The sequence below is a fragment of the Papaver somniferum genome, chromosome 10, assembly GCF_003573695.1.
Source record: "Papaver somniferum cultivar HN1 chromosome 10, ASM357369v1, whole genome shotgun sequence".
Classification (NCBI taxonomy): Eukaryota; Viridiplantae; Streptophyta; class Magnoliopsida; order Ranunculales; family Papaveraceae; genus Papaver; species Papaver somniferum.
The window spans coordinates 15,158,079-15,170,313 of NC_039367.1; the positions used below are offsets into that span (position 1 = coordinate 15,158,079).

Consider the following 12,235-nt stretch of genomic DNA (forward strand, 5'->3'; position numbering starts at 1 on the left):
ACTCAACGTCTGAGCAATTACTCTCAACAGAGAAAAATTCAATCAATCAGAACTTATTTTATTTCTTCAGGCAGAATAGACAACACACCTACAATATTTTATCACCATTGATCTCACACAATTCTCACCTTCCCTCCTACAGATCAACCCATCCTCTCTTGTGACCGAATTGACTCTGGAATGGCCATTGTCTTGGTTTAGGCCAGAGTCCTACAGATTCATCTCTCGAACTTAAAGCACTCAATTCTTGCATTGCATCTGTGTGAGGTTAAACATTTCTCTCGGTTCAAGGAGTCTCCTTCGCACGGTCGTCTCCTCAATTCCGTAAAAACCTGCAAATCATTTTTCCCCATCTACACCCATACCATTAATTGATGAGCTATTGTATGAACTCAAAGGAGCAGTTATCTTCTCTAAAATAGACTTAAGATCCGGCTATCATCAAATCAGAGTATTTTGTCCCGACATTAATAAAACAACTTTTAGAACTCATCATGGACATTATGAGTTTAAGGTGATGCCTTTTGGCCTCACCAATGCACCTGTTACCTTCCAAGATCTGATGAATGAAGTATTCCAGCCATTTTTAAGGAAATTTTTGCTTGTTTTCTTTGATGATATACTCATTTATAGCAAATCCATGGAAGATCATGCTCTGCACTTACAACAAGTTTTCTCTCTACTCAGGCAACACTCATTATTTTTCAAATTGTTTAAATGTGTTTTTGCTCAGCCTCAGCTAGACTATTTGGGACATCTCATCTCTGCAGAAGGGGTAGCTGCTGACCCTGATAAAATTGTTGTTATGACCACTTGGACATTACCTGCCAACTTGAAACAGTTGAGTGGATTCTTGGGTCTCACAAGTTACTATAGAAGATTTATTAAGGGCTATGGTACTATCTCTAAACCTCTTACTGATATGCTTAAGAAAGATGCATTCCATTGGTCTCCATCAGCACATGAAGCTTTCAATAGACTCAAAACTGCAATGACAATAGCTCCAGCGTTGGCCCTACCTGACTTTTCAAAGTAGTTCATACTTGAAACTGATGCTTGTGACAGACGAGTGGGAGCAGTGATCATGCAAGAAAGCATGCCAATATCATTTTTCGGTAAAGCCTTGGGACCAAAAGCTTTGGCTCTATCCACCTATGAAAGGGAATTCTTAGCCATTGTCATGGCTGTGCAAAAATGGAGATATTACCTTTCTTAAAGTAAATTCATTATCAAAACTGATTACCAAAGTTTATAATATCTAATGGATCAGAAACTTTCTACTACCTTACAACAGAAGTGTCTAATCAAGTTGATGGGATTGATTATATCATCCAATACAAGAAGGGTACAAACAATGTGGTTGATGATGCTTTATACAGAGTAACACCATTATTTGCAGACTGCAATGCAATTTATGTGAGCACTCCACAATGGGCCCAAGATATTATCTCAAGTTATGAAGGTGATTCTGTGGCTCAACAACTTATAGCATCCTTACTTGTCTCTCCATATCAGCCCAAGTTTTCATAATCACAAGGCATACTAAAATTCAAAGGAAGGCTCTACATTGGGTCAAGTAATGAGGTGAGACATTCCATTCTCCAATCTTTACACTCTTCTGCTATTGGGGTCACTCTGGCATGCTAGGTACTTATCATAAAGAAAAATCACATTTCTTTTTGCCAAAAATGAAACATGATATCATGCAATTTGTGTCTACTTGTGGGGTGTGTCAATGCAACAAGGGCACTACTTCTTTCCCTAGTGGACTTTTACAGCCTTTACCCATACCAGAGAAAGCTTGGTAGAACATTTCAATGGATTTCATTGAAGGACTTCAAATGTCCATCAAGAAGAGTGTTATCTTAGTAATTTTTGATAGACTTACAAAATATAGCAACTTCATTCCATTAAGTCACCCTTTCACTGCTATATCAGTAGCCAAGGAATTTCTCAACAATATCTTCAAGCTTCATGGCTTACCAAGATCCATACTCACTGACAGAGACAAAATCTTTGTAAGTCATTTTTGGCAGGCTTTATTGAAATCCTTAGGTACCACTCTCAAGCTCTCTATTGCTTACCATCCTCAAACAGATGGCCAAACTGAGAGAACTAATGCCCGTCTAGAACAATATCTCATATGCATGACTAGCTCTAATCCTAAGCAATGGACAAGGTGGTTAGTTCTTGCTGGATGGTGGTTCAACATAAACTATCACTCTAGTCTGAAGATGTCACCCTTTCAGGCTTTGTATGGTTATAAAACCCCTCATCTTATCTTTCCCATTATGGCTACTACTTCAGTTGCTTCTGTAGAGAATTATTTGAAGGAGAGAGATGTTATTTTGCAACTCCTGAAAGAAGATTTAGCAAAGGCACAAGATCGTATGAAGTTTTTCACAGACAAGAACAGGGTGGATAGAGAAATTGCAGTAGGAGACCTGGTCTTTCTTAAACTTCAACCAGATAGACAATCTTCAGTTGCTATCAGAAAGAATTTCAAGCTTTCTGCAAAATATTTTGGTTCCTTTGCAGTGCTAAAATGAGTTGGATAAGTGGTTTACAAGTTACAATTATCAGTAGGGTCTCGGATGCATCTTGTCTTCCATGTCTCTCAGCTCAAGAAACAACTTGGAGTCAAAGCATCTACACTACCAAACCTGCCAGTGGTGGATGATAATGGTCATTTTGTTGTGGAACCAGTAGCTGTGTTGGACACTAGACACACTCTCAAAGGTAACCTTTATGTCCCTCAAATACTCATTCAATGGTCTAACTCTACTGCTGAGGATGCTACATGGGAGGACACAACTCACATCCAGGAACAATTTCCAGATTTTATCCTTGACGACAAGGATTTTTAATAGGGGAGGCATTGTCATGTACCTAACTTATACCAAGCATTATGTTACCGAGTCGCTTAACTGAGTCAGAGCCGTGACTCACTGAGATAGCTAAAGAATTCAAATGTCGACAGTTGTGTAGGAAATCTATTTCCTCGACTCTCGTGTTTATTTTTCTTTTCATTGTTGATGTAATCTGGACCGTTGTTGTCCTTCTTCTCAGATTGATGATTATATCAACAAATCATTGTAAGACCCTAAAAATCATCAATAAAATTTATCTGCTTTCAATTTTGAAGGTTAGGCTCTGCTTGCAGGGAGAAAGCAGCTTGTTGCTAGTTATCTTGATCAAATCCTTGTAGTTGTAATTCAGTACATTACAATTGAACTCCCAGTAACCTTCATCTTAGGGATTTTCAACCCACCAAATAGTTCGTGAATGTAAAGGCTCACTGGATGTAGGAGCAACGACTATGTCGATAATCATGGTTCTAGCCTTTTCGATCTCTGGAGCAACTCTGACCATAGTATCGACATCAACAAGGATATCTGTTGGAAATCCTTCCATGATCTCAGCATCAACAATTTATGGAGAAAATTCAATCGTGACCTCAGCATCAACAACGGTCTGAGGAGCAACATCTTCATGAGATGGCTTCATCAACTAACCATTCTCTGAAATGTTATACAATGAAGCGGACTTCTCCAAGCACTAATGATTCACATCAATTTTTGTACATGAAAACATGTTCACATGAAATTCTTCCCAAAGCTTGCACGACGGGCGGACACAAGCCAAAGTCTTCTACAAGATGTTCTTATCACCTTTACAAATGAGATACAACACATTTCATGCCATGGGTTTACAAAAATGTATCAATGGATGAGGAATGGGACAATACTTCCTAAATAAAATATGTTCGTCTATCTCTTATACAACATACCAAAAGGGCGCATCAATCGGACATACAAGCTGAAAGATATGGCCTTTACCGTTAGGTCTACGAAATCTGAAAATTTTGTACGGGATTACAAATGTGCACGCTTCGTTGGCTGATCTCTACAAATCCAAATTGAGTGATTCTTTTCTCATGTAATAACTCAGTCTCTTAGCTTCAAAAGTTGGGGTCAAACATCAAATTCCGACGTCGTATGAGGTTCCTACAGCTTCGAGAGCATACCACATGCAACCAGAAATTCTTAGACGGGATTCATAACTTCCACATTCGATCGGTGTCCACCAGGTCTTTCCACTAATTGCTTCATAAAGGTACCTCCAACTTCGACCACCTAGGTCTTTACATCAGTTTTTCTACCTGGTTCCTCTATCTAGGTCTTAACATAAGAAGGGAAAACTAAAAGGAGAGATTTAACAAAATACTGAAACTGACGGTCCACTAATCATGGCGATCAGTTTCATAGTCCAAGACCCGTGGCACCAGACTCTCATGTGCTGATCATTCATCATAAAAAGAATGCTACCACCGGGACATGCAACCATGGTCATTACATCACCCCCTCTAGAGAGCAACCTCGGTTATGGTCCCGTGATCAAGGTTTCAGAAGTGATGTTTCTACAATTGACAGAAACAAAATGGCACTGCAAGCACCATGCTCATGTATCAATCAAGGGGCCCTGATATCAAATGAATCAATGACGTTAAAATCCTTCACCAACCGTTCAAGACACAAGCGAATGGTAGAAAGACACAACATGAGTGTTTTACAATAAGCTCGTCTGAGATGATTTTACACTGTCCCGCACAAAGCAGCGATCTGGGAGAAATTGGTGAATAATTAATAGACACATTTTTGTGTCTGAATTGTCCTTAGTGTCTCTATTGCTAGTGCTTGATTTTGTACTAATTATGGTGTTTTTATGTTTGTGTATGTGTTTTTGGAGAAATACACTTGTGTGGAAAAAGTTGCTCAAAAAGTGCTATTTGGACCCCAGGAGGACACATGTTATTCGGACTCTCGGTTTTGGATAAGGGGCACCTAACTGATAAGGGGCACCCCAGGGATCCAACTTCTAATCGCACCCCATTACTGGTTAAGGGGGATCCATTTTCTTCCTTGATTTGAAAAGAAAAATTGGCGGGAAATTTGGTTTCAACGGTAAAGGATTTATTATCTTTAAGATAAGAATATCTTCTTGCCTTACAAATATTAAGTTGTGAAGAAAAAGGAAGTTATCTTGTATTAAACAAGAAAGATATCCTTAGAAGATTTTATCTTGGATTTTATTCTGCGAATCAAAGAAGATATGGGTTTAGTAAAGACATATATAGAATAAAGAGAAGGAAAAGTTCCTGAAGATATTTTTAATTAAAAAGAAGAAGATTTTGGAGTTATGGAAGAATATATTTGAGTGATGTGTATTTGGGCGTATAAATAGAGAGCTAGAGAGCACATTTGGGGGGAGTTTGGGAGATTACAGAGCATCACAGAGTCGAGAAAATCAAGTTGCAGAAATCACCATTTCTGCTGCTGTGAAGAACACGAAGAACAAAAGACCAACAGAGAAAGTCGTTTATCAACAGTGACAACGACAGAGGGGTGAGGGTCGTATGCTACATCATCAGTGACAGTTTACATATATCGTTCTCTGTAACAGTTCGGTTTGTAACACTTATAACTGTTACAAACCCGGTTTTTAATAGTTTTTCTCCATTTCAACATGATGATGAGCAATAAAAATGAATTTTGAGTGTGTTTCCAACATGATGATGAGCTAATTCTCCCACAACCAAGGAAATGAGGAAGCTATTCACGCATGAATAATTGGTAACTATTTTATTCTCTCTAGTTTATAATTTATAATTCACTCAATCACTGCTTTGCAGAGTTTTAAATTGCTTGCATGATTTTCTTAATTACTTGTGATTCAATTTGATAGGTTATACTTTGTTTAGATAATCTATGCTAGGGAATAAAATTAATGTTTGAGAATATGCCTGATTATTTGTGAATTAAGAAATAATGGACTTAGAAGATAATTAGAGTTTTTGATTAATTACCATAATTTATTCATGTGTGATAGTGGAATCAGTGTCTTGGTTATTTTTAATATCTTGAAATCAATTTTGAGTTAAGTTTTCTTTATTTTTAGTAAATCTAGAATTTTTTGCTTTCACAAGTCTCAACGAACTTATTACTACAACATCATTGAAAAATATCATCAGTTTTTGGCGCCGCCGACGCGGACTTGTCTTTAGGCTAGAGTTTTTAGATTTTTATTTGTTTTTCATTTTTATTTTATTTGCTCTTCTTTACATTTTTGGGTTTTTGTCTTTTCCTTACAGATTTTGGAATTTGGAGCGAAAGAAAAATTTGCCAAAGCTTTTGGTGAATACTTAAAGATTTGGAGTAAAGTCAAAGCGAAAAGAGCGAAAGAAAAGGAGAATAAAAAATAATTAAAAAAGTGAGAGAGATAAATTTTTATTTTATTTTATTTATTTCTTTTAGATTATCTTTTTCTTTTGCACTTTATTTTTGGACTTTGGACTGTGGACTTTGGGACTTTATTTTTTTTAAACCCTACGGAAGGGTAGTTTAAATATCAACTGTTTGCAGAGAAGGACGGCGATTACGATATCGCCTCGGCCCCTCAGTTTCGTACATGACATAGGAGTCGTGGCCCGAGTCGACTTCAGCGGTTCATCCCCTGTCTGGTACGGGAGGTAAGTTTGTCAAAACATTCGCGAATCTCCTGTCAGCGAGTTACCGTATTCCTTCGTTTGCATATATGCTGGGGATTTGAAAACGGCTGCTTTAATTTCATAGTAAAGGGCAAGGACTGGCCATACAAGATAAGGGTTCGGATTCATCACTGTTCCCTTCTTGCCCGCCTTAGGAAAGCGAAACCAAACGCGAACCTAAGCCTAAAATTTGACTAGAACGAGACCTATAGGGTAACGAGCTTAATAGGAAAGTCATTCGAAAAATATTGGTTACTCTTTTAAGCATGCTTCAAAGTTCATGATGGTTTCTGTGAGTTGAATACGCCGCCTTGTAACGCCGGTGAGGCCTTGGGTATCAAAGCTCCATTGAGCTTCCCTCGTCTCGATTCAACTTACTTAAACTCGGATTGATTCCAGAGGGGTTTGCTTAAATTGTAACGAATTCCATTTCGAAGGATTAGAAGTTTGTCTAGAAACAATCTAAGTGGAGCCATCATGCTTTTTGTTTGTTAGAAATCTTTTGGTTTGCTTTGGTGGAGTCAGCCTTGTTTGTGTTTGCATAGACCTTCCCTTCCTTTTAGGATTTCTTTCTTTTTCTTTTGTTTTTCTAGTGTATGCCCAAGGTTATTAAAGAGCGGGCTTGGAAAAGAAACACTCTAGGTCTTTTGATTAGTGATAAACCTAGTAGTTCTTCTTGTGAAGGTGGGGAGCTCGAAGACTCTTCTTTTGAGAGCAGTGTTTTTAGAAACTTCAGTTTTGAGAATCTGTCTCTTCGTGAGGAAAATACCCCTAATACTTCAGCTGTGCCAGCGATGGCAACTTTGAAAGATTACATGTTCCCAACTAGGTCCACCCGATCTTCGTGCATTAAATTTCCAGCCACTACGGCTAATTTCGAGATAAAACCTAGTATTCTTCAGATGATCCCTATATTCTTAGGGAAAGATGATGAGAACCCTTATTTTCGTATTAGGGACTTTGAGGAAATTTGTGGGACAATTAGAATAAAAGACCTTACTGATGAAGTCTTGAAACTTAAGATGTTTCCCTTTTCCTTGAGAGATAAACCCAAGACCTGGCTGAACAACCTACCATATGAATCCATTGAAACATGGCAGGAAATTATTGCTGCTTTCTATATAAAATTCTACCCTAAGCATAAAACTGCGTCTGTTAGGCAGAAAATTAGTGCTAGTGTGCAACAAGAGGGAGAGTCTCTTTATAGGTTCTTAAAGAGATTCAATGATCTCCTATACCAATGTCCTCACCATGGATTTGATAAGATGAAACTCGTAGAGATTATTTATGATGGTTTAGACTATTCAACCAAAGCCATGGTTGAGTCTATGTGCGCTGGTGAGTTCACTAGTAAAAGTGCTGATGATGGTTTCACCTTCTTAGGAGCTGTCGCTGAAAAATCCCAACAGTGGGAGTCTTGTGTTGAACCCCGTAAAAGACTCTTGGTCAATAGAAGTAGCACCAATGTGGTAGATACAAGCTTCGGGTCTGACGCTAAGTTTGCTGCTTTGTCTAGAAGGTTAGAAGCTTTGGAATTGAATCATCCTAAACATAGGTCTCTTGTTGAACCTGATGATAGGTTTAGAGCCTCTCAAGTGTCTAGTTGTGGAGTAGAACCCAATAAATTGTTTTGAAAAGGTCAGGTTAGTGAAGAGCAAGCCCATGTTGTCTATAACAATGCTAGGTTTGAGAACCGACATAAGTTTGACCCATACTCAGAGACTTACAACCCTGGTTGGAGAAACCATCCTAATTTTTCTTGGTCTAAGGGTCAGAATCAAGGACAGTCTAGTAATTCTCAGCCTCCCCTAGGTTTTGGTTATGCTAAGAAATCTTCAGGTCAACCCCAGTTTCAGAATGAGAAAAAGATCTCCACCTTAGAAGAAACCCTTACTATGTTAGCAAAGAACCATGAGATGTTATCAAAGAACCACTGTGGTTTTCAAGAAGAAACCAAGCATAATTTTAAGAATAATTCCCAGTCTCTTGCTAACTTAGAACTTCAAGTCGGCCAAATAGCTAAGTTTCTTGGTGAAAGAGAAGATGGAAGGTTCCCTAGTCAAACTAATCCTAACCCTAAAAGGAGAGAAATCGTACAATCATGTGAATTCTATAACAACCCTTAGGAGTGGAAAGAAAGTTGACAATAAGGTTGCCATGCCTGATAGTGAACATGTTGTAGTTCACCCTTCTGAGCCAGAAAATGAGGAGACTGATAGAGTCTCCAAAGAGACCAATGAGGGTCCTGCTGAGCCCGACTTTTTCCCCAGAGCCCCGTTCCCCCAGATGCTAGTTCCAACTAAGAGGGAGTCCAACTTTAATGATATATTGGAGGTTTTTAAGCAGGTTACTATCAACCTCCCATTGTTAGATGCGATTAAGCAGATTCTCGCTTATGCCAAGTTTCTTAAGGATATTTGTACGCGAAAGCGAAAACTTAATGTCCCGAAGAAAGCCTTCCTAGCTAGTCATGTGAGTTCTATTATTCAGAATACCACTACTTTTAAGTATAAAGACCCAGGGTCCCCTACTATTTCTTGCAAAATAGGTAAAACCGTGTCGAGAAAGCTTTGCTTGACTTAGGAGCCCGTTTGAACTTACTGCCATACCATGTGTACCTTAAGCTAGGACTTGGTGAGATGAAACCTACCCATATGACACTTCAGTTAGCTGATAGGTCCGTTAAAATTCCTTGTGGTGTAATCGAGGACATTCTTATTGAGGTCGACAAGTTTATTTATCCAGTGGATTTTGTTATCCTAGATACCCAACTTGTCCCTGACCCAGAGAACCAAATACCAGTGATTTTAGGTCGCACGTGTTTAGCTACATCCAATGCGATCATTAACTGTCGAAATGGTATTATGAATTTGTCTTTTGGTAATATGACTATTGAGCTGAACATTTTTAATATTAGTAATATACGCTCTGAACTAGATGACTCGAACATAGAAGAGGTGAACATGATAGGAACATTAGTCGAGGAGTCATTACCAAACACTTTGTTAGAAGATCCATTAAAGAAATGCCTATCCCACTTTGGGATTGATTTTGATGATGATGATGTGATTAATGAGGTGAATGCTTTTTTAGATTAAACCCCTTTGATAGACACTAGTAATGGCTGGAAACCTAAGTTCGAACCTCTACCCGTTTCTGAGTCTACCCTAGTTCCTTCGTTAGAAAAGCCTCCTAAGTTGGACCTTAAACCATTACAAGATTCCCTGAAGTATGTGTTTTTAGGCCCATATGAAACTTTATCTGTGATTATAGCATCCGAGTTGGATAGTGATCAGAAAAGTAGGCTAGTGACTGTCCTTCAGAATAACAAGGAAGATTTAGGGTGGACCATAGCAGACATTAAGGGTATAAGTCCTATTGATTATATGTATCATATCTATTTAGAGAGTGACACCAAACCTTTTAGGGAGATGCAACGTCGACTGAACCCTAATATAAAAGAAGTAGTTCGAACCGAGGTTCTTAAGTTGTTAGATGCATGCATTATCTACCCCATTTCAGAAAGTAAGTGGGTCAGCCCCGTTCAGGTTGTTCCCAAGAAATCTGGTATTACTGTAGTCCAGAATGATAACAATGAGTTAATCCCAACCCGGATGACCACGGGTTGGCGTGTCTATATCGACTATAGGAAATTGAACAAGGTCACTAGGAAGGACCACTTTCCCCTTCCCTTCATCGACCAAATGCTAGAGAGATTAGCTGGATGTAGCCATTATTGCTTTTTAGATGGATACTTCGGTTATAATCAGGTTGTTATTGCCCCAGAAGACCAAGAGAAAACCACTTTTACTTGTCCCTTTGGTACCTTTGCGTATAGACGCATGCCTTTCGGGCTATGTAATGCTCCTGCGACCTTTTAGCGTTGTATGCTGAGCATATTTTCTAACATGGTAGAACGGTTCTTAGAGGTCTTTATGGATGATTTTTCAGTGTTTGGTTCGTCTTTCGATGAGTGCTTGCATCATTTGTCATTAATTTTGACTAGATGTAAGGAAAAGAATTTAGTGCTTAATTGGGAGAAATGTCACTTTATGGTTCGTTCAGGAATTGTTCTAGGGCATATCGTATCTTCGAAGGGTATAGAGGTAGATAGAGCCAAAGTTGACCTTATTAAAACTTTACAGGTCCCAAAAACCGTAAGAGATATTAGGTTATTCTTAGGGCATGCAGGTTTTTATCGTCGATTCGTTAAGGATTTTAGCTTAATTTCTAGACCTCTTTGCAATTTGCTTGAAAAAGACGTTAAGTTTGTCTTTGATGATGCTTGTTTAGAGGCTTTTGAGAAGCTTAAGAATTTACTCACTACCGCCCCCATAGTCCAGGCACCCAACTGGAACCTACCCTTTGATCATGTGTGATGCTTCATATTATGCTATTGGTGTTGTGCTAGGTCAGCGATAAAATAAGTTACTTCATGTGATTTACTATGCTAGCAAAACTCTGAATGATGCCCAGTTGAACTATACCACTACGGAGAAGGAACTATTAGCTATTGTGTTTGCCTTAGACAAGTTTAGATCCTACCTCTTAGGTTCTAAGGTCATAATCCTTACTGATCATGCTACTTTGAAGTATCTTCTTTCCAAGAAGGATACTAAACCTAGATTGATTAGATGGATCTTATTGTTGTAGGAATTTTACTTAGACATCAGAGATAAAAAAGGTGCAGAAAATGTAGTAGCAGACCACTTGTCTAGGCTTGTTGTGGATAACCTTAATGATTGTCCTCCTGTTAGGGATAGTTTTCCTGATGAACAACTGTTCTTTGTTACCCAAGCACCTTGGTATGCGAATATAGTGAATTATCTTATTACTGGTTGAATGCCCCAACATTGGGGTAAACAAGATCGTTCTAGGTTTTTAGCCGAGGTGAAGCACTTCTTTTGGGATGATCCTTATTTGTTTAAGTATTGTCCAGACCAGATTATTAAGAGATGTATACCTGAGAGTGACCAGTCCAGTATTATTTCCTTTTGTCATGATCATGCTTGTGGGGGTCACTTTAGTGCTAAGAAGACTGCTGCTAAGATATTGCAGTGTGGATTCTATTGGCCTTCGTTGTTTAAAGACTCCCATAGTCACTGTGTTACTTGTGAGCGTTGCCAGAAATTAGGAAGCATTTCCCGTAGGAACATGATTCCCTTGAACCCTATTTTGGTTGTTGAGGTCTTTGATGTGTGGGGTATTGACTTTATGGGTCTGTTTCCTAATTCTTTTGGTAAATTATACATCCTTGTCGCTGTAGACTATGTCTCTAAGTGGATTGTGGTGATTGCGTGTAAGACTAATGACCATAGGGTTGTGATTGAGTTCTTGAAAAATAATATACTTACACGTTTCGGTACACCGCGAGCTATAATTAGTGATGGATGGTCGCACTTTTGTAATGGACCTTTTAGGCTTTTGATGAAGAAATATGGTATTACACATAAGATAGCTACCCCATATCATCCACAGACCAGTGGTCAGGTAGAGGTTTCCAATAGGGAGATAAAGCGTATATTAGAGAAAACAGTTAATCCTAATCGGAAAGACTGGTCGTCTAGACTTACTGATGCCTTATGGGCTTACCGTACTGCGTTTAAGACCCCCATTGGAATGTCGCCTTATCGGCTTGTGTATGGAAAGGCATGTCATTTACCTGTTGAGTTAGAACATAGAGCTTAT

General features: G+C 38.6%; 1 protein-coding gene across 1 annotated transcript; it reads left to right on the forward strand.

The window, feature by feature from the left end:
- Positions 1–517: 517 nt before the first annotated feature.
- LOC113315345 (uncharacterized mitochondrial protein AtMg00860-like) lies at positions 518–1,036 on the forward strand. The gene has a single exon (XM_026563636.1). The coding sequence runs from the start codon at positions 518–520 to the stop codon at positions 1,034–1,036; it is 519 nt and encodes a 172-aa protein (XP_026419421.1).
- Positions 1,037–12,235: the final 11,199 nt, after the last annotated feature.